Below are 21766 nucleotides of genomic sequence, written 5' to 3' on the forward strand. Positions count from 1 at the left end.
TAGGTACAGGAAAGCATGCTTAAAGTTCAGTAGTGTGGATTGACCCTAAGGCTGGGTTCACACCTAGGCGTATCGAATATGCGCGTTTGTCGTGTGTTTTGTGACGTGCGTTTTTACCGTGATTCGCGGTAAAAAAACGCGTGACAAACGCGCGTTTCCGAGGGCTACTTGGCTGTATTCCAATGGAAACGCGCAACAAAAACGCCCCAAAGAAGCTCCTGTACTTCTTTGGGCGTAGGGCGTTTTGTAGCACGTTCATACGGCCTGTAATACACCCAGGTGTGAACCATACCCATAGGAAATAATGGGATTTCGGTGTTTGAGCGTTTTGCAGAGCGTTCGAACGCGCTACAAAATGCCCAGGTGTGAACCGGGCCTAAGCACCAGTTCACAAAAATGTACAAAGTGCAGCACAATGCGATCATTGTGTATGGCACTCCAGCGCATCTACAGAATACAGAGGCAGATGTTGCGTAACCTACCAGTATGTTTTTGTGGAGTAGTCTGTAGCTTTATTAAGCAAAACAAACCTGAGAAAATAATTGGTGGGGGCCACGCTGTATTTTTTTACCATGTGTGTTTGTATAATTTACTATCGGTCAACTTCTAATGCAGCATTTTAATGTGATGTTGATGAACAAAGCTTCAATATTAAACCTATACCTATTGGCATGGACCTTCTCTATATAGATATATATATATATAATTTCTTAATGTTCATCTATAGAGGGACAACCAAATACACAGGGCAAAGTGACAAGGTCTCTTGTAAGAACACCCCTATGATGATGATGATGATCATCATTGCTGCAATTCCCCGTCCCCCCCACTACGTCTTTGTAGTGTTGAGACCTAAACCTGTGTAAGCTCTGTCAGATGGTGTCAGAGCTTACACAGGGTTAACATAAAATGCCCCTTTATACCCACTGGAGTGTAATGGGTGAGTACCAGCTGGATGTTGCAGGAGAATCTCACTTTGAACCTGCTACGTCGCACTCAATGTGCATTTTAACTTGCAGCCATTGCCTTTTTAGGGTTTATTTTTATTTTATTTTTGAAATGTAGTCCCATGTGTACAAGTTCCATGGAGTCCACTGTGGCAAGGCAACAGTTCAAACTGCTGAGCCACCCGTAAGGGCAGTTCCTCTGCCGTATGTGTGTAGAGATGCTTACAGTCCATGTTGCTGGAGCTCTTGGTAAGGTTTCTGACACTGTATCTCTCTTGCAGCCAGACGGTTGACCTCCTCATGCAAGAATCAGGATGTCGCTTAGAGCATTCTGCAGCTACCAAATTCCGCAACCATGTCATGGAAGGGGAGTGGGACAAGGTAATGCTGCTACTGCCACTCCATTTAACCTTTCATAGCAGTTGATGGGTGCACAGATAAGATTCTAATTGATTTGAGATCTATAGGGAATTGTTGTTGGCTGTGGCGAGAAGTTTTGGTAACCCTCTGAAGTTGTTTGGTTTGATTTTTGCAGGCGGAGAACGATCTTAATGAACTAAAGTCCTTAGTGCACACGCCTCATTCAGTAACGGTAAGCAACCTTTCTGATTTCAAATTTTATTAGCGTCTTGTATAGCTGGGCTAATTTTGTGTTCTCATTTGTTCATTGGTTATTGAAAACTATGATATTTTTCCCGAGTCATCTGCCAGGACAGCATCTGAGTGGCTCCGCCCACCCCAACACAGGATATGCATCGTCCACAAAAAAATAGAACACATCCTAGTGCCCTCAGTTATTTCTTTAGGCCTAACAAGAGCATTGCAAAGTTTGCTTTCCTTCAGGCTTTTGTGCTAGTTGCAGGGGTCTCCCCATCTCATGGTTCTCTCATTTCACATGAACAGTACACCTAAGAGTGAACCATGTCCAAGCCTTTCCCCTGGTAAGGTCCCCCAACTGCCCTGTCATTTATTTTTTCTCTCCCTTTTTGCCCAGAGGTTTCCTCTCCATTTGTGGGAGAGGCAACTACTTGATGCGGTCTCGCCTATATTTGGAGTTGCTCCCAGTGGGGCTTACCTGGATACGTTTTTTCACTTTTGTGGTACATGGAGCATCTATTTCGACAGTGGGGAGCATGTCTGGGCCTCCCTTTTGACTGTATTGGACAGAGCTTGAGCCCCAGATACCGTTCCTTTGCCTTCACAGAGCAGCCACTGGTGTGGGTAGGTCCCATTCTTGTGTGGCAGCGCTGTGTATTGGTCAGGGTGGCCAAGGGTTCATCTAATTACTTGCCAGTGCTGGTCCATCTCCTCCGCCTCTCTTTACCTTTCTACATAATAGTTTATCTAGCTGCTGGGGAGAAGCAAAGCAAAATACTAAAAAGCAGGCGTAGGAAAACTCTGGCCCTTCAGATGTGGTGCAACTAGAAATCCCATTAGGCATTGCAAGACTCTGACAGCCATAGATATGACTCTTGGAGGCAGATGTATAATCGGATTTATAGTTTCACCACAGCTGGAGGGCCAGTGTTTGCCTTCTCCTGCTATAGAGTGCTACTTGATGCTGACATCACATTAAAGATGGTTGCACCCAGCAGCAGTCAGCCGTTTGGATATCTACCCAAGTGGAGACTTTTACATGTACGTAACATGCATGTTAAGTGATCTTATGGGAAGATTTTTGTTGAAATAAATGGTTCTGGGGCAGGGTCTCTTTAAATGTAATACAAGAATCCAGTCTTCAGATAAATATGGAGGCTGCTATTGCTGATGTCTGCTTCCTATTAAAATGCTAGTTGCTGTCAGTAGGAGAACAGGAATATCGCCCCATCATTGGTGTCCATGGGAGTAAAAATAAAAAGCCTTCAGTGATAAGTGGCCAGATGAATGGTCCAAGACGAAATGATGGCTGTGTTCGGTATGGTGTCACATCGTAGGTGCCATTGGATTTGGAAAGCGACCCCCAGCATTGGTGTCGGTGGTCACTTATGTTTTTATATGCTGCTTGTCCAGTGCTGCTCCTCTAGAGGTTGAATAATATCACAGCCAGAGCTATGCAGGCCGGCAGGAGATCATTCTACATTCTAGCTGGCTAAACTACATTGATCTGAATTGAAGCACCCATCGTCCACTTGCATTCTGTATACAGGGCAAGCTGGGCCTTCAGGGTAAAAGGAAGGCAGTGGGCTGCAGTCCATAGTTTAATATCACAATGCTGCAATGTCCAGATGAAGACTGAGTTGATAGGGCTACCCAGGGTATATAATGGAAGATTGTGACCATCAGATACTTTCATTATAGCTCTGAGATTTTTCAGTCAGACTTTTCAGCTCTGCAAGCCTGCCATGGGCATTATAAAAAGACCTGCCCAGGCCCATCCAGACACTAACAGTACTTTACCAAATGCCGGTCACCATGTGTTGCAATAAGGCAGATCATTTTACATGTGCTTCTAATGCACCTTTAAAAAATGCAATCCAATGCAAAAGTGGAATAGGCCCTCCATGTTAGATATGTTGTAAATTCTAGTTTGTCCAATGGATGACTGGAAACAGTGGCAGGGTTAGCAGCTTTGTATGACCTCAACGTTCTGTATAGAGCTGACTTGGAACAACAAGCTGCTTGCTTCCATATCTGATTGTTCTGTGACCGGTGCCAGCTTCACCTCCAAAGGCTGGTTTGTCACACAAGGATTTCTGTGTTTTGTTCTGGACCATACTAGTCACTGCAGACTGTATGATGGGAGCTAAAAATAGAAGCACAGGCCTTTAGTACTGGTAAGGAGTACAGCAGCTGGGAATATATTATTGTTTCTCAAAATGTGGTCTGTGTTCCTCGGAGGGTAATGGCTGCCTGTTACCATTAAATATCAGGAAGTAAGAATCTAAAATGTTAAAGTGTATCGTATCGTAGCCAAACAATGTTTTGTTTATTTTGGATGGCATGGGGAAGGGTTAGAACCTCTGTCGGGCTTTTATTGCGGGCTTCTGTTGTATCTTTAGGACATGCATGTGTTAAAGGGATACAGTAGCTTGCAAACGTATTCACCCCCCACCCCTTGGCATTTTTCCCTTTTGGAAATTAAATATTTTGGGGTTTTGTATCATTTGATTTACACAACATGCCTACCACTTCGAAGATGCAAAATATTGTTTATTGTTATACAAACAAGAAATAAGACAAAACGGAGAACTTGAGCGTGCGTAACTATTCACCCCCCAATACTTTGTAGAGCCAGCTTTTGCAGCAATTACAGCTGCCAGTCTCTTTGGGTAAGTCTCTATAAGCTTGGTACATCCAGCCACTGGGATTTTTGCCCGTTCTTCAAGTCAAAACTGCTCCAGCTCCTTCTAATTGGGTTTTGCTGGTGTACAGCAATCTTTACGTCATGCCACATATTCTCAATTGGATTGAGGTCTGGGCCTTGACTAGGCCATTCCAAGACATTTAAGTGTTACCCCCCCCCTTAATCCAGTCGAGCGTTGCTTTAGCAGTATGCTTAGGGTCATTGTCCTGCTGGAAGGTGATCCTCTGTCCCAGTCTCAAATCTCTGGCAAACCGGTTTATCTCAAGAAAATTCCCTGTATTTAGCGCCATCCATCATTCCTTCAATTCTGACCAGATTGCCAGTCCCTGCCGATGAAAAACATACCCACAGCATGATGTTGCCACCACCATGCTTCACTGTGTGGGGATATTTGGAGTTTTCCTTGAAGGCCAAAAAGCTAAATTTTACTCATCTGACCAGAGCACCCTCTGCCATGTGTTGGGAGTCTCCCACATGCCTTTTGGCAAACGTGTTTTTTTTATTCTGTAAGCAATGTGTCTTTTTTTTTTTTTTTTCTGGTCACTTCTATGAAGGCAGCTCTATGGAGTGGGCGGCTTAAAGTGGTCGTATGGACAGATACTCCAATCTCAGCTGTGGAGCTCTGCAGGTTATCTTTGGCCTTTCTTGATTAATTCCCTCCTTGCCTGGTCTATGAGTTTTGGTGGGCGGCCCTCTCTTGGCAGGTTTCTTGTAATGCCTTATTCTTGGCACCATTAAATCAATTTTTTTAAATAATGGATTTAATGGTGCCACGTGCGATGTTCAACGTCGGATCAGAATGAATGAAGCAAGGAGACATTTCAGTGCAGACCCCGAGATTCAGCTTCCTCTCAAGAAAGAACAGTGAACTATGAACTGGTGATATCGCCAAATCTCACTCCAAACCTGGTGACACTAGCAGTCAGAGGCAGCACTGCCTTGGATGATCCCACATTGCAGATATACCGCTATTAAGCTGTAGGCACTGGCCTGCCCATTGCACTGCTCTTTTTCAGGAGAAAGTGAAGACAAAAGGTGCAGTTTCAGGCCACTGCTTAAACATCAAACTGTCTAGATTCCCTATAAGGTGGGAAATCTGGTTATTATAAGAATTCAAGCAATGGCTGCCCTATATAATTCTTATGGCTCCTTTTTTTTTTTTTTTTTTTTTTCAGGGGCGAGGTTGAAAGGGGGAAAAAGGTTATTATAAGAATTCAAGAAATGGCTGCCCTATATAATTCTTATTGCTCCTTTTTTTTTTTTTTTTTCTTTCAAGTGTCAGGATTGAACAGGGGAAATATGAACATTGTAGCACATGTAGGTGCTGGAGGCAGGGATTGTGTTGGGCTGTCGCTTGTGCAGTGATGCTGACCGTGCATGTAATAGTATTAATGTTTGATATTGGTTATCTAAGCTTTTGGACCTTATTCTGGAGGCAGTCTGTGACCCAACTGGTTAGCTGCTTGAAGTCTTGCTGGGAATGATAGTTAGACAAGAAAACGTTCAGTATGCTTGTTGCCATTGGCACTTGTACCAAAGCTATGTCCCTGTTCCGGTTTCCAGGCCTGTCAGTGGGCCATCCTGAGGCTCCAGTATTTGTTTTTTTTTTATTAACAAGTCCATATAGCAACTCAAGTGGAAGCAACTTGTCCTATGAACTTGCTCTGAGCTGTTTTTAGGTGTTTCAGTGTGAGCTCCAGGCATGCTTTCTCTAGCTAAAATGAACATAAGAATGCCTGAGTACTCCAAGCTCTTACGCCTGGTTCACACGGAGCATGTTTGTAGCGCTTTTTTAGCCCTAAAGAACACTGGAATACCCCCCCCAAAAAAAAACATTCATTTCTATGGCCCTGTTCACATCTGAGTGTTTTTGTCACAGTAAGCAAAACGCTTGTCCCTGGAGAAAGTACATGAGCTCTTCTTTTTTTGTTTTGACCCCATAGACTACAGGAAACGCTTAAACGCATCTTTGCTGGTTTTTGCATGTGTTTTACACGTGTTTGGTCATTGACATCAATGAGCTACAATCTGCTCACGAAATCACACAAATTGATTTTATGCTTAGAAACACGCAAAGAAACGTGCTTCAAAAACCCTGTGGCCTAGGTGTGCACCCAGCCTTAGGCCTCCTGCATGAAAGTCACAAGGAGTGCTTTGTGCATGCTCCTTGAGCTCTCCGTCTGTTTTAGTATTACAAACATTTGTAGAAGTCCCCGCCTAAGACTTTGTCTTCCCTTTCCAATTTTTACAATGAGATGTGCTTACATTTTCTTTTGAAGCTGAAGGTTTCTTCTTTTGCCCAAACTTGGGGTGAATGCCTTGTCAAAAACCCTAATGTGTGAAGTGTTAAAACAAAACTGTTATAAAATGATTTAGAAGGTTGGCTGTGGTAGACAATTTGTTTTTTTTTTTGTGTGAAAATTTACCTTTTTTGATAAACATTTACATTTTATAACCCCCCTTATACTCGGTTAGAAGGGCAGATGGCCCTGTGAAATTAGGGCAGCTCAGGGACCATTTACTAGATGGAGGCAGAGAAGATCATAGAAAGTCCAGATTTATTCAGTCTTGCTTCATGAAATGCCAACGTGTTTCAGGGGCTCAAAAGGTCCCCCTTCATCAGGACCCCCTTCATCAGGTACTGGTCTGATTTAAAATTGGAGGGTCACTGATATGATCACTTCAGATGCCGGTTATTCTGTCACCGCAGAGGAGATTCCACCTCTGCTATTGATCTTATCGACCCCCATTGTCTTTGGTACAGTAATTGATGGGAAATCCGAAATGTTTAAGTTGTCAACAGAACAGGAGTTGAGGGGAAGCTCTGTTCCGGTGACAGCATTTTGAGGGACATTCCCTCGATTTGGGGCAATATCCCCTTCCTGCTATTTCTTTGGGGCAGAAAGTAAAAAGACCACACCAGATGCAGTGGGTTCCGGCCCGATTCTGGCCAGAACGCACTGCCTCGCATTGCGGCCGGCTCGCTTTTTTGTGAGGCAGGAGGTCCATTGAAGTGAGTGACACCGTAGCCACGCCCTCCGGCTGCAATGCGATCGGCCGCACGGGATCGCAAGGCACATTATGCCTGCGGCCTGGTCCGGTCTGAACAAAATAGTGCTTGCAGCATTTTGTTCGGACCGGATCAGACCACAGGCATATAATGTGCCTTGCGATCCAGTGCGGCCCTCGGGAGCGCGGCTACGGTGTAATGGCAGAGGCAGTGCGTTCTGGCCAGAATCGGGCCGGAACGCACTGCATCTGGTGTGAACGGGGCTGTAATCTCCCCGATAAGACATCCCCCCCACCTTCCTATCGGAATCTCCGCTTCCCATTAGGAGTCCCCCTTTCTCATCAGGGGCCCCCCTTCACATCAGAGTCCTCAGTCCTTCCTTAACATCAGTCTTGACATATAATCACCCAAGTGTGGCAGCATAGCAGAGGACTGGAGGCAGAGCTGGTCTGGACAAAGGTGGACTTCTATCCTCTGCTGAATGCTGGGGAGGGTCCTGGATGCAATCCGCCCTGGATTAACATCATATGTTTCCATGGTGCTGATGGCCGGCTCATCTGCACCATGGAAATGCATGATGCTCTGAAAATTTGAAGGCACCCCTGACAAAGCCAGGTGGCACACCAGGATGCCACTGCACCCTAGTTGAGAAAGGCTGCCCTACTCTATTAAAAAGAAAAAAAAAGTTTGTCTTTGCCCTCGCACACCAATTTGACAGACTCCACCAAGCCTCGGAGTGAGCTGCCAGGACTAAGTATCAGTATCAGGAGATCCTGAGGTCTTACACAGGCTGAGCAGTTCCCTCCATTCTTGGGTGAAGTAGAACTATCCTTCGTAGTTATAACCGTGTCAGGATACATTTTAATGTTTTATTTTGCTACCAGTTTTCAGTTGAAATCTGCCCCTCGGTTTGGTGTTCAGTAACATGCTCTTATAGAGGGGACAGAATGTAGTGTTTGTAACAGTTGGCTGGTTTATTGTAAACGGATATTGCTAATCTGATTTTAGTTCTTGCATGTTGAAATGTAAAATGAAAATGCATATAAAACCTGTTATCAGACTAGTTTTCAGAAATGCGGCGATGCATATGACCAGGTTATGGAGAGCGATGCTCCACGCTGGGGTGAAATGACAGCCAACCTCCATAGCTGTCATAAAATGAATGCCTGCCTCCCCTTTGTGTGACTAGAACACTCTTGATTCATTGTGTCAGTACAAATGTGTATGGAGATTTCTAGCTATCCATCACACAGCACTAGACGGTGATATTGTCTGAAATGCTGGGCATCCATTTTTCTAGAGCACACAGGTACTTTTGTAATTTAGTTTTTTCTCATTTCTCTTTTTGTTCCCCTGTGTGGTCAGCAAACAGATTTACTAGTTCAAATATTGTGGGGGGTTTTTTTTTAATGTAATTGGAAAAAGACTTCTTGGGGTACTTCTTTTTTTTTTTTTTCAATTTATCGAACTTGGGTTGCTATTTTATAAGTGCGACTTGCAAGTTGTTGCAGCCATTTTGCTTTTTCAAACGTTCTCTTTAGGCCCCATTCACACTGAGCGACATGAAAATCGTGCGGTTTTGAGCGACGAGCGATATTGAGCGACTTGTCCCTATTGGGCTGTATGCAATCAGGAGCAAAATCGCTCGAAATCGCTTGAAAAAGGGTCATGTAGGAGCGACAAGCTACCAGCGACGAGCTACAAGCGATATTGAGCGACGAGATGTGAACAGCTCCATTGAAATGGATTGGAGAAGCTACATAGAGCGATATCGTGTGGAAATATGAGCGATATCGCTGCAAAAATTGCTCGATAAATCGCTCAGTGTGAATGGGGCCTTACAGTTGGCTTTAGACATTTCTTCCAATTCTATAGGCTCCCCATGGTGGTGGGATGCGTCTCACTGTGGTGCGCTAAGAAGGAAAAATATATAAGAGTACTGCATGCCGTAACATCGGAACATGATGGTGTGAACCGAGCCCACCCATGACGAGGAAAATTGTCGATGCAGCCTGAGTGCGGATGGTGTGTACCGGCCATGAGGGTGGCTTTTTCCTTGCAAGGTCCTTGCAGGCATGCACAGACAATGCATGTGTCTACAGAAAGATGACTGGGCCATAAAAGGCTCAATGGAATCCCCAGAAGAGTGAGGGGGAGCTGTGACATCAACTTAAAGAGACCAAAAGGTCCCTCTTTTAAAGTGCCCCTATACTTTTAATGGAAAAGTGAGGGGCCAAGAGGGAAACGGTAGAAACTGGTGCTGGTTTCCGACCCGGTCTGCCAGCAGCATCCATAGGCACCCACCGATGTGAGAGACCGACCCCTGGTGATCAGGGGGACGCATATCATTCCTGTCGGTGCTTTGGAGGCAGACAAATGTCTTGCAGTTTGACCTTTCAATCAGCTTTTCAGCACAGGTTTATTTTTCCTCTCTGAGGTTTATTGTTTTGAATCCAGGAATCAGCTGACTGCCTCCTCCAGCCTGGCTTCCAGCTGTTTTGTTTTGTTGATATGCGATCGGCTTCCTGTGCGGAGGGGGAGGGAGGCCCGCACAGGAAGTGAGGTAACACCACAGACATTTGTCAATTGCGGGCCCTTAAAAGCATGGTGTCCTCGTAACCATAACAAACAAAAAAGCCCTTTGACATCTCGTTGGGTCTGTGGGGAACACTCATCTGTATTTTTAGTGTACCAGTCTCTCTGCGGTTTGGCTCGGGTAATTGTTTAATTTCCTCCAGCTCTTCTTGTCCGCAGTCCAAGTCACTTTACAGACGGAGGCCCATAATCTTTATGCTTTCAGCAGACTCTGTGTAATGTGAGACTGTCAAACTCTCCTTAGGTTCAGGCTGAAATTCCCTTTGTTCCCAAGGCTTAAGACGTGCATTTTCTTTTCTCTGGTCGTCAAAGTTTTTGTGGGTTTCTGAAGAGGAGAAATCTTTGGCTTGGTTGGTCAAGCTGAGCAGTGTAGTTCTGCCAAAGCTGCTTAGACTTGGTGTATATAACCCAAATGCTAAAGTGTAAATTGCCTTGTAAACAGAGTCGTGCAAGTGTTTTATTTCTATTAATATATATTAGTGTGAGTAAATATTTTAATATCTGGCCCTGCCAGTTTCTGCTCCCCCCCCCCCGGGTCTTTTAGGAATTGTTCACACAATGTTCAATTTCTGTCCAGACCAGAACAGTTAGCTCCTGGACCAAAAACGCATCCCAATGTCTGCCTATGAGATTTCTGGGCTACAGTTCACACATTTTGCAGTGCTTTCCGTTCCAGACCGAAAAAATGCTGCTTGTCTTGTTTTTTTCTGGTCTGGAACGTGCAAAATGCATCAAACGCATGAAACTCACTGGACTGCACCTAAAAAAAAGAAGCCCATTTTAAGCTTAAAAAAAAGGTGCGGAGACTGCAAGCCCGGCCTTCTCAAACATTCCCATAGACACACTCCTAAACCTTGTGGACGCCTTCCGGGAAGAGTTGAAGCTCTTATAGCGGCAATGGGCGGGCCAACTCATTATTGAACCCTACGGACTAAGACTGGGATGCCATTAAAGTTTATGTGCGTGTAAAGGCCGGCGTCCAAATACTTTTGGCAATATAGTGTATATCAATATGAATTTTGTTTTTACTACAATTTCTGTATCGATCTTGTAGCCCTGAAGGGGGAAATCTTTGATGACCCCCAAGCGCATTGACTTATGTTTTTTCTTGCTGTGAATCAACATCGATATTTTAACTTTTTGGTCTTGTGCTCATGTTTAAGGATGGGCTCGGGCGTGTTCGCAGCTCCACGTGCCGAGCCCGCCAGGAAGCTGACAGCGCCAATCACAGGCACTGAGACATTTCCCGATCTCTGCAGCTGCGGACCGTGAATATGTCTCAGTACCTGTGATTGTCACTGCGTGCTGTCAGCTTCCTGGCGGGCTCGGCACATGGAGCTGCGAACGCGCCCGAGCCCATCCTTACTCTTGTTAGACATCCTACCTGTAGATTCCTTGGGATGATTTACCCTTATTTCCTGCCCTGGTCGTTGGCTGAACGTGCAAGCTCAGAGCCGCTGATCAGGTCCAGAAATGTCCCTGGCAGTTGCGCATGTGTGGGGAAGTGGGTCCATAACATTCACAACCGAGGCAAAAATTAAGCTACTGGCTTCCTCCACGGGCACTCATGTGTTAATTGTTGCCTTGGCTGTCCGCATCCCCACACATGCGCAATGCAACAGGTGCCAGAAAGGTTGGGGACCACTGCTTTATACAGTTGAACACAGGTGGGGAAAGGGAGGGTGCTGCAGTAGGGTCCACTCAGATGTGGTACATGCACTGAGGAGTTGAGTGGACAAAGGAATAAGCTCATCTACTGCTGCTTCTCCCTCATTGTCTAATTACAGGCTGTGCTCAAGGGATTGACCTGTACAGAAAAGTCAGCCGGGTTGAATCTTAATAGTTTTCAACATTTTTCAGTATAGGTGGACTTAAAGGCATTCTTGATGACTGATAATGTTGAGGAGTTTGTCTAGGGTGAAACTTCTTAAAACCATAAGGGGAATGCAATTGCCCAAGTAATACACATACCTAACAGTTTGTAAATAACAAAGGTTACTTTTCTTTCTCGTCCATTGAGGGACACAGGAAGTTTCATTTCGGGTTATACTGCTACCTGCACTGGTATTGGACACTGGCAAACTAAACAACTATAGGCCAGTTTAAGTGCTTTTTAAAATTTGCATTTTCCAGCAGTTTCCCTTAGGCCTGGTTCACACCTGGGCGTTTTGTAGCGCGTTCGAACGCTCTGCAAAACGCTCAAACACCGAAATCCCATTATTTCCTATGGTTATGGTTCACACCTGGGCGTATTACAGGCCGTATGAACGCGCTACAAAACGCCCTACGCCCAAAGAAGTACAGGAGCTTCTTTGGGGCGTCTTTGTCGCGCGTTTCAATTGGGATACAGCCAAGTAGCCCTTTGGAAACGTGCGTTTGTCACGCGCTTTTTAACCGCGAATCGCGGTAAAACGCTCGACAAACGCGCATATTCGATACGCCTAGGTGTGAACCCAGCCTTAATGCTGTGGCATTTAGTGCTGTCATCCACTTGAAGTGTGTGCATATGCTTGGCTTACCCACCATACAGTGTTGAAGCATTTCCTCGCTGCTGCCTTGCAAAAGAGTCATGTGCCATTTAGTGTTCTCCCACGCCTTCTCCAGCACATTCTCTATTCGCTCTGTGTCCTTAGCAGCCACTGAAGCATCAGGTGCTGAAACCTACACCAGTCTTTACCTGGCAAGCTTGCATTTGAGAAGTCGGTTCTCTGCCATTACTTTCAAATTTAAAAAAAAAGTTTTGACTTGGTGATGTGGTGCGCACCACCCTGAAGCAGGAGGATCAGTGTATTGCTTTTACCAGTGCTGTTCCCAGTCTCTGGTCCTTCAGAGACCCTAAAACCTCAGACTTTCCTGGTGCACCCGCTGTTGCAAGTCTTCTCTACAAGGATTGGAACACCCTGACGAGATATTTGCTTCCACCAGGCACTTAATAGCCTTGTACCCATTTAAAGAGGACTTGTAAAAATTGGCCTGCTCCTACTGTGGACCAGGCACTGTTTTGCTTTAACAAGTTAATCACCAAACCAGTGGAGGATGCACCCAACTTTAAGGACCCAACCGATAAATAGTTGGCAGCCCTTTCTAGAGCTCTGTTCTCGCTGACTGGCTCTGCTCTTCACCCCATCTTGGCTGTGACATATTTTTGCCAAACCTTGGCTGATTGGTCAGAGTCCCTTTTTTAAATTATCTTGCCACTGCTGTAGTTAATCCTTGGTTATAGAATATTTGGTGATCTACAACCAATAATGGTTGTAGATTTAAGCTTACAATTGTGACAGGGTGCTGGAGACTTCCTGTGTCCTCCTTTAGATCATCCAGACTGTACAGCAGATCGAATGGATCCTGCACCTTTGCCAATTGTTGCTAGAATCATTTGGAGTAACTGGCTGTAGTCCTGGACACAGAGCAGGTCTGATGGTGGCCTGCATCATGGCAGTCTCATTTGCCCAGTTTCATGCCTGACCTCTACAATGTAGCATTCTGTCATTGAGCAATAGGATGTCCCTGGCTTGGTGGGTCAGGATTCTCTCTGGTACTGCAAGTCCTTCTTTCCCAGTATTTGGAAGGTCCTCACAACAAATGCCAGTCACTTTGGCTTGAGAAGGTTTTTGGACTTTTGTATTGGTTCAGGGGAAGTAGTCATCGTCTCATCCCCTTATCAACATTCTGCATCTTTGGGTGATCTGGATTGGCTGCCTTTGCAGTATTGGATCAGCCTGCTGAAGGGCCATGCAATCATCTAGATTCAGTTAGACGGCATTATGGCTACCATCAAGAAGGAACCGGACTTTCCTCCGCAGCAGTAAATCAAATCCTCCCCTGGGCAGAACTTTGAGTTCCAGCCTTGTCTGTCATGTACACCCGGCCATGGACAATTGGCAGACAGACATCCTCTGGACCTGGGTGAGTGGCCCTTACCTCAGGAGGGGGATCAGGACTTATGACCTAGGTAGGGGATTCTTGATGTGGGCCTCTTGGCTTCCAAATTCAACAACAAACAGCAGGATTGTTTCCAGGTACAGGGATCTTTAAACTGGAGCAGTGGAAGCTCTGGTGACTCCATAAGATCAGTACACCCAAATGTATTCCCTCCTCTCTTGATACATCTACTTAGAAGAATCAAGATGAAGGGAGTTTTGGAGATCTCATTGCTCTGGTGCGTGTGGCGTGTTGATTTGGGAAGACTCTTGGCAAACGTTCTGTTGGCTCTGCCAGATCATCAGGATATTCTCAAAGACAGTTTTACCATCTTGCTTCATGATTGCTGGCTTTAATGCCATTGCTGTTGAAGCCCAAGTTTTTGTAGTCCAAGACATTTCTGACCTACAGTGCTAAAAGCCTGGAAGACTACTTCCCGTAAGGTCTATCATCGCACGTGGTTTTAGCTTTAGTAGGAGTTTCTCCATGGGATAAATCCTTTTCCTGCAGCTGAGTCTGGACCAGCGTTTTGTCCTCCGTACTCTCAAGGACTAGGTTTCTGCCCTTTCTGTTCTGTTTCAGAGAACATTGACGCTCACTCTTTTTATAAAAGGAAGTCTCTTGTGTAGCTCTCAATGTTCATACTCCTGTGACTCCATGGGCTTTGAATCTTGTACTGTTTCTGTGCCTCTCTCTCTCTCGATACTCTTACCCACAAGATGATATTTCTTGTGGCCATTATTTCTGCATGGCAAGCATCTGAAATGGCGGCCCTATCCTGCAAGGAACACTTTCTGGTTTTGCATAAGGACAAGGTACTAACTTTTTTTTCTTGCTAAGTTAGTTTCTGCCTTTCACCTCAACCATGACCTCAATCTTTTGTCCGTTTTTTTTTGTCTGGCTCACCTGAAGGAAATGTCCCATTGTCTGTCTGGATTTAGTTTATGCTGTGAGAATCTATCACTCAGCTATGGCTTCTGAGTGATAGACTGACTGGGTTATTCACAGAAGGGTGAAGAGTTTGGAGAACATTCTCCAATTCAACACACGTTCCAGATCAGCTAGATTGTTCCCTTCTCCTGCCTTCTCCAAACTCTTCACCCTTTTGTGAATAACCCTGTGAGTCTCTTTTGTCATCCCAGATGAACCCTGGAAAAGCGCTCCGGCTTCTTTTTCCAGTTTCTGGAGGGCTCAATAGGACCATAATTCAAGCTTGTTATCGAAGAAGGACCGGGTCCCACCTGTTCCTGTCAAAGCGCACTCTGCAAAATCTGGGAGTTTCTTTGGGATTTCTGGCATCAAGCAACTAGTAGCGGGTGCATGTTATGTCTGCTTTGGGTATATGGTCCTTTGGAAGACTGCAGGCAGTTCTCCTAGTTCCCCCAGTTTTCTATTTCCTTCCCCCCCTCTGACCTTTTGCCATTTGCTGTGGTCCCCACTCCTATGTTGGACTGCTGTGACTCCTGCGACCCTTAGTGGATGAGGAAAACGATAGGATTTCTGTACTCTCCTTGCAAACTTTGAGTCCAATGGGGTACGCAGCTCCTTGGTGTTTTAAAATCAAGCTTTTGATGCTGCTTTGCTACTGACTGGGAGCATGGTGGTAGTAGTAGGAGACGTAATCCTGGACTGGCCTATGGTGTCTGTCTGTCTTGCAGGTGTCCCAAGGTAAAGGCCACCTGTATCGATCAATGAACACCAGGAGAATTTACATTTGAGTACAAAAATACTTTTTTGCTAGCAATTTAATTGAAGGCTTAGTATAGAGAAGGAATACCAGAGAGACTCTTACTACACTGCATTGTACTTCGTCATGTGTGCCGCCCTAGACGCCACTACTTTGTTTTGTTTGATGCAACACGGTCTTGGTTTGGAATGACACTGAAAAGCAGCATGTAGGTAGACTGGTACCAAAGAAAACTGAGGAAATCCAACAATTGGTAGTCCTTGGAGTTGCTCCCTACCACTCTTAGGCTAGGTTCATACCTAGGCGACACCTCGCATAATTACACATGGATTGCCGCGCGGTCAGGAGTCCCCAAGATGTGAACCGCTCATGCTGTAGGTGCCATTATTTTATAATGGCACCCCAGTCGCACCAGGTGGATCACTCGGATGCCCGCCGCGATTCCGCCCGTGCTTCCGAACACGATAAACAGCCGCGCTTCATGTATCGCAAAAAAAGGTACATGTACCACTTTTCTGCGATTGCCGTGCAGATGTCACCCCATTGTAATCAATGGGGCCATGCGGCAATTGCTGCTGGTATTGTGCAGGACCGCGCGATCCCGGGACATGCGTCCCGAGTGTTGTGCGGTGTAGTACAGGTGTAAACCTAGCCTCAAATCTAACTTACCAGGATTTCTGAACTGAGACCCCTGCTTATCAACAGCATGCAGTCACTATTGCATATATGGTACCTCGCCTAAAAACTATACATGGTGACAAGTTGTTCAAAATATTTTTTGGTAAATTCCAGACCGGGTTGTGGGTTTTTTTTTTTTTTTAATCTTTCATGTCTGTATTTGTAAAAAATATGAAAGGGTCTCTAAACCCTCCGTTTTTTTCATATATCTACTGCTGGCAAGCAGTAGATATATGCAAAAAGTTAAAAATAACACTTTAAAAGCGGTTTAAACTTACCCGTCTTTGCCGCGCGCTCCTGTCTGAAAATGCTCGGGCGGCCGCAAAGCATCTTGGGGCGGGTGCATGCGCAGTTCAGGTTTTCGGCCGGGAAACGAGGAGTGACGCAAGGTAAGTCTATGGACGCGTGCACCCGAATGCAGACACCGTGGGACAGGAAGTGCCAGCAAGGACAGAGGAGGCAGCGCTGGATCAGAGACCTGCCGCAGCGCTGGAGAGAAAGACGAAAAGGACCGGAAAGAAGAGGAAGATCGGATTAGGAGACATCATTTAAGGTAAGTACTTTAACATTGGGGGGGAGGGAAAAAAGTTTTTGACTTTAATGTCACTAAGTGCTGAAACATGCTGACTGGAGGAGAATACAGTGGTGCTAGAGAGATGAGTTCATCGGTGTTGCTTTTCCTTCACTGTCCTATACCAGGCTAGGAGAGGTACAAGACTGCGTTGTTAAATTCAGTAGAGGAAAGTCAGACCTCCAGCCCGGCTGTGTAAATCTCAGGAATTAATGAAAAGAAATGCAAATCTTTGGCAGGTAGCTCTCATATACCTTATGTCTGTGTCTTTTAGCTGCTTGCCCCGCATTCAGCTTGATCTCTCCTTGGTAGGGTTATTTATGTTGAACCAATAAAAATAAACCTGTATATCTAAATAAATCTAACAGGCTGTGGTTTTCCTTTGATACACTGGAGTCCATCAGATGGCTGGGGCTGCAGAAGCGAGACTTGGTTTCAGTGTGTGTTGTCTGGGAGGGGATATCCTTTCACAAAATGTGATTCATGTACTCGTATTAGAACGCAGACAGATCTCCAATAACGCATGAAAACATTTGTTACAAAATGTGGTTTCTTCTTCACAGGCATGTCGTCCAGCTGTTGGGGGTTCGGGGAGTGACCATTCCTCCTCATCCTGCCCTACTACGGATCTCATTCGGGTGAGTAAAACCTTTGTTTAGTTTCGTTCTTTGCATATAGGGTATATGGAAGGAAACAACAGTTTTTGACAAGGGTCATTTGTTTCAATTTTGGTAACGCTTCCTATCATCCATGAAACAGTCTGTATAGGTCTAGGTATTATTGAAGGCTGTTAACATGCTGATCTGTTATAGCAAACTACAAACCCACGTGCATTGCGCAGAAACGGCTGCTTCTGCAGTAGTGTAGCGCAGCCTCCATTGCACATTCCTCAAAGCTGATATCATTCAAGCTCTTTGCTGCTGCACAGTTAGCCTTCGATGTGGCGTCATGTCAGTCTGAACCTCTGGAGAGGGCTTGCAGCATTAGGTGACGACGCTTTTCCACCCTGCAGCAGGAAGCACCCCCCACTGGCAGGATCACCCGATAACATTTGAAAAAGGGGAGGAAAAAAATACACTAGCTGTAAATTTAACTTGCATATCATGTGTTTTATATTTTCTGTTTCAATATTTTTAAGTTTTTAGAAAAAGCATAACAAGTGGTATAAACAGTTTGAAGTTTAAATCTGGAAAACGCATAATCACTCAGCATATCGTTTTAGTATCAAGAGCAATAACAAGACATATCCCTCATGAAGTCCTTGACATTTACATACAATGACATTTTTTACAGGTCTGAAAATATCCTTGTTGCATGGTGGGGTGTGCGGCTTCTTTCTCTTTTTTATTATTTATTATCCCTTTTTAGTTTCCTCTAGCTGAGATCTGTCAGTGTACAAGCTACAAAAGCAGATAATGAAACGTTAAATGAGGCCGTGTGATGGGTCAGAGTCTGTAACAAGATGTATAAATTAGCAAAGTGAACTGTGAACATTCAGCCTCATTTATTTAACTCCATAATCAGGAGCCTTGTTTTCTTGTGCAGATCCTATGCTAACGAGGCTGAGTAACCCTTTAAAACAAATTGATGCACTTACTGCAAGAATCATACAGAGCTCAAAGAAATATTGTCGGCGTTGAGTATGAAAGTGTCATAAAAGCAAACTGCAGGCAAACTCCTACATACAGCTGAAATCTATATCTGTTATTGCTGCCAAGGGATCTCTGATTCCACCTTGTGATTTATGCACTTTCTCTGCACTGCACAGACATGTGACGTGTAGCACAAGAATACCAGCTTTGGCTAAGGCCGAGTAAGGCAGAAACGTGTCAGCGGTTGTGCTTTGTATAGATGCAGGTGGAAAAAAGTTTGAACTTCTTTGGAAGATCATCGTGTGCTGGTTCCACAATCTCTGATCCTGCCTTGTGATTTTATGCACATTCTCCACACTGCACAGACAGGTGACCTGTAGCACAAGAATACCAATCCTTTGGTGTCTTTATAGCAGACCTTACCAGCAAGCAGCAAATAAGCAGTTGAATATACTGTATATATGTAAACTTTTTTACCTGCCAAAGCGTTTGTAATTCTGTTCATCTGGTCTTGTCATCCAGAAACCCCTGCCAGACAGCATAGTCAGTTTTAGGGCTGCAACAACTAATCGCTTAAATCGATATAAATAGTTGGCAACTATTCTCATCGATTAGAGAGAGAATTTTGTATTTGTTTTATATATACAACCAATCGGTTTATGAAAATAATCGTTAGCTGCAGCCCTAGTCAGTTTCCTGACATCCACTGCATAAAAGTAGTACAATGGGGTCAAGGACCAAACCCCGGCCAGCAGATGAGATAGTAAGGAATAGCCTCAAAATGATTGTCATCTCTGTTACATTCCGCCTGGTGTTAGATTGATAGCACTGTGTGATTCAGTGCTCCGGCTGTGTAGGGCTGCACTGTGAAAATCACTATAACATGGAAGATGGCGCGTATATAACATGGTAAGCATGGGTTGGGGCATTGAGTAAAGTACAAATTATTACTATAACATGGAAGATGGCGCGTATATATAACCTGGAAGGCATGGGTTGGAGGATTGAGTAAAGTACAAATTTAACTACTAAAGCTGCAGCCTTTAAAATTGCCGGGAAAAGCACAAACAAATCAAGTATTTTAAATGCTTGCAGTGTTTTTCCTTTCCAAAAAATATTTGTATTTACCTGCAATGTGCCATTAAACTTGCTAGAAAATGTCACTACTCCTGGATGAGTCAGTTGCTTAGTGTAGCCCCTTCCCTTCTTGCACAACATAGCCCTCTCTTTTGTGCTGACCCAACTCCTCCGCCCCTGCTCTCGCCTCCCTACATAACTTTTATGTAGCTGCTGAGGTAAGAGCGAAGGGAAATACTGTGTCCCTTGGGTGCTATCTGAATCTGCTGGGGTTGCTAACATCACATCCAAGATGGCGGCACCCAGCAGCTGTCTTAGGCCCCGTTCACACTGAGCAATTTATCGTGCGGTAATTCCCGCGATATCGCGGCTATTTACCGCGCGATATCGCTCTCCAATGCAATCCAATGGGGCTCTGTCTGTAGCTGTTTCGGGTCGTGCATCACTACAGCAGGACCCTTTTTGGAGCGGATTTTGCTGCGATTCTAGCTTGCTCAATGCAAGCATTTGCGTGATATCGACAAACGCGCGATTTGCGAATCGCTCAATGTGAATGGGGCCTTAGTGCTTCGGACGTCTGCGCAGGGGAGGCTTTTACAGGTAAATGGCATCCCTTCATATGGTAAATGTGTATATATAATCTTATGGGAAGATTATTCTGGAAAATCCTAGAAGCATGGAGTATTTTCACAGCGGTGGCCACTGAAGGAGTGGCTGGTGAGCACTTTGGGGAGGTGGGTATAAAGTGGTCAGGGTGTGGGCTTTACAAAAAGACTGTCTGTACTCTGAGCAAGGTGACAGTGTCTGTTTCGCATAAACCTTTCTGAGGTCCACTTTTAAAAGGCAATGTTTCCAGCTTTTGTATTTTTCACACCCCTTCCTTTTATATAAAGCTGGCTTGCCTTTTTTGCATTGCTGTTGGTAATATTCAATATTGTCCCTCTTTCCTCTAGCGGATGAAATTCTTGTTGCTGCAGCAGAAGTACCTGGAATACTTGGAAGATGGCAAAGTCCTAGAAGCACTTCAGGTCTTGCGCTGCGAGCTGACACCACTGAAATACAATACAGAGAGGATTCATGTCCTCAGTGGGTAAGAGGCTGTTTCCTGTCTTGGTCAATTATCCTCTAGCTGTAGGTGCTCTGTGTACAGGCAGTGTCTGGGTAACACAATGCAGCATTCACAATATAATAGATGTAACACCTGAAATGTGAATTTCAAGTTGGTGATATTCCGCAGGCGTACATGTGCGTTTTCTAGTCAAGCGTGTGTTAGAAGATTGGACACTATATGGGCACTCAAATTCTTATTTTGCATCCGTATTTTTAAAATCTGTTCCATAGTCCATCCCACCAGTCATACATCACACAGGAATCTCTTGTATTGCTGAAACACTGATCATTCCACACGTACTGGTGGAGTGATATGCAAAACGGGCATGATAGGGACAGAGTCAATGTAGCAGTGATTTTGTAGCAGCTACTAGTCTGTTTTTTAATGTGGCAAATTGGAGCTGCATAAGAATTTGCTGCTGTAGCTGGCTACAAGGTTTGATATGCAGTTACCAGTAGCATTGGATGACTGAATAACTTTTCCATTCCAAACACTTTAAAAATGTAACTTGTGCTTTGACGGAGCTGCAAATTTCTGGGTTTGCTATGACATATTCCTTTTTATACTGCCATTTCAGTTTTTTTCTAGTGACAGAACCAAGGAGGGCACTTCTGTAACTGCTACTGCATTGGGAAATACTCATCTACAGTTTAATATTTTTGTCTTATCAGGTATTTAATGTGTAGTCACGCAGAAGACCTGCGTGCAAAAGCAGAATGGGAAGGTAAAGGGACGGTGTCACGCTCTAAACTTCTCGATAAACTCCAGAGTAAGTACTGGTTTTGGAATTTGCTGTATTTAAAAAGCCCAGCTTCAGCCAAACTTTTGGTAGATTCTTTTTTTTTTTAATTGCTCTTTGTTCTGGGGAGGGTTCTTTGTAACTGGAAGTGATGGGAAATCTCCAACGTGGACACGAACAAAAACATGTTTTTAGTACTGTGAGGAAGAGCTGGAAGTTTGACAATGTTTTGTTGCCGTCTGTGGTTTCCTGTCCTGGTGATAATCGCAGTATTCACTTCTTGTAGAGGCGTCACAGTTATACACCACTTACCCCTGTCCCACTTGTGTGAGGTACAGGAGCATTGTTTACTGCCTTACATTCTGCCTGGGACGAGACAAATGACTGCCTGGCTAAACTTTCACATAGCCAATTATGACCAAGCAGAGAGTGATTGAAGTGTGTTGCATGGATATGTGTCAAATGTTTCAGGGAGGGTGAAATACATTTTTTTTTTTTTTTTTTTTATAGTATCCAGCGAACCTTAACCGCTAA

General features: G+C 44.6%; 1 protein-coding gene across 1 annotated transcript in view; it reads left to right on the forward strand.

Annotated features, from left to right (window-relative positions):
- The window catches only part of WDR26 (WD repeat domain 26), a 65825-nt gene that overhangs the window by 20661 nt on the left and 23398 nt on the right, over nt 1-21766 (forward strand). Inside the window, exons 2-6 of the mRNA XM_018556520.1 lie at nt 1229-1328; nt 1483-1539; nt 17277-17351; nt 20336-20472; nt 21165-21262. Coding sequence (XP_018412022.1) covers nt 1248-1328; nt 1483-1539; nt 17277-17351; nt 20336-20472; nt 21165-21262 — 448 coding nt within the window. The 5' untranslated portion in view covers nt 1229-1247. The remainder of the gene's footprint in view (nt 1-1228; nt 1329-1482; nt 1540-17276; nt 17352-20335; nt 20473-21164; nt 21263-21766) is intronic.

Source organism: Nanorana parkeri, unplaced genomic scaffold (assembly GCF_000935625.1).
Source record: "Nanorana parkeri isolate BGI_ZX_2015 unplaced genomic scaffold, ASM93562v1 scaffold240, whole genome shotgun sequence".
Lineage (NCBI taxonomy): Eukaryota > Metazoa > Chordata > Amphibia > Anura > Dicroglossidae > Nanorana > Nanorana parkeri.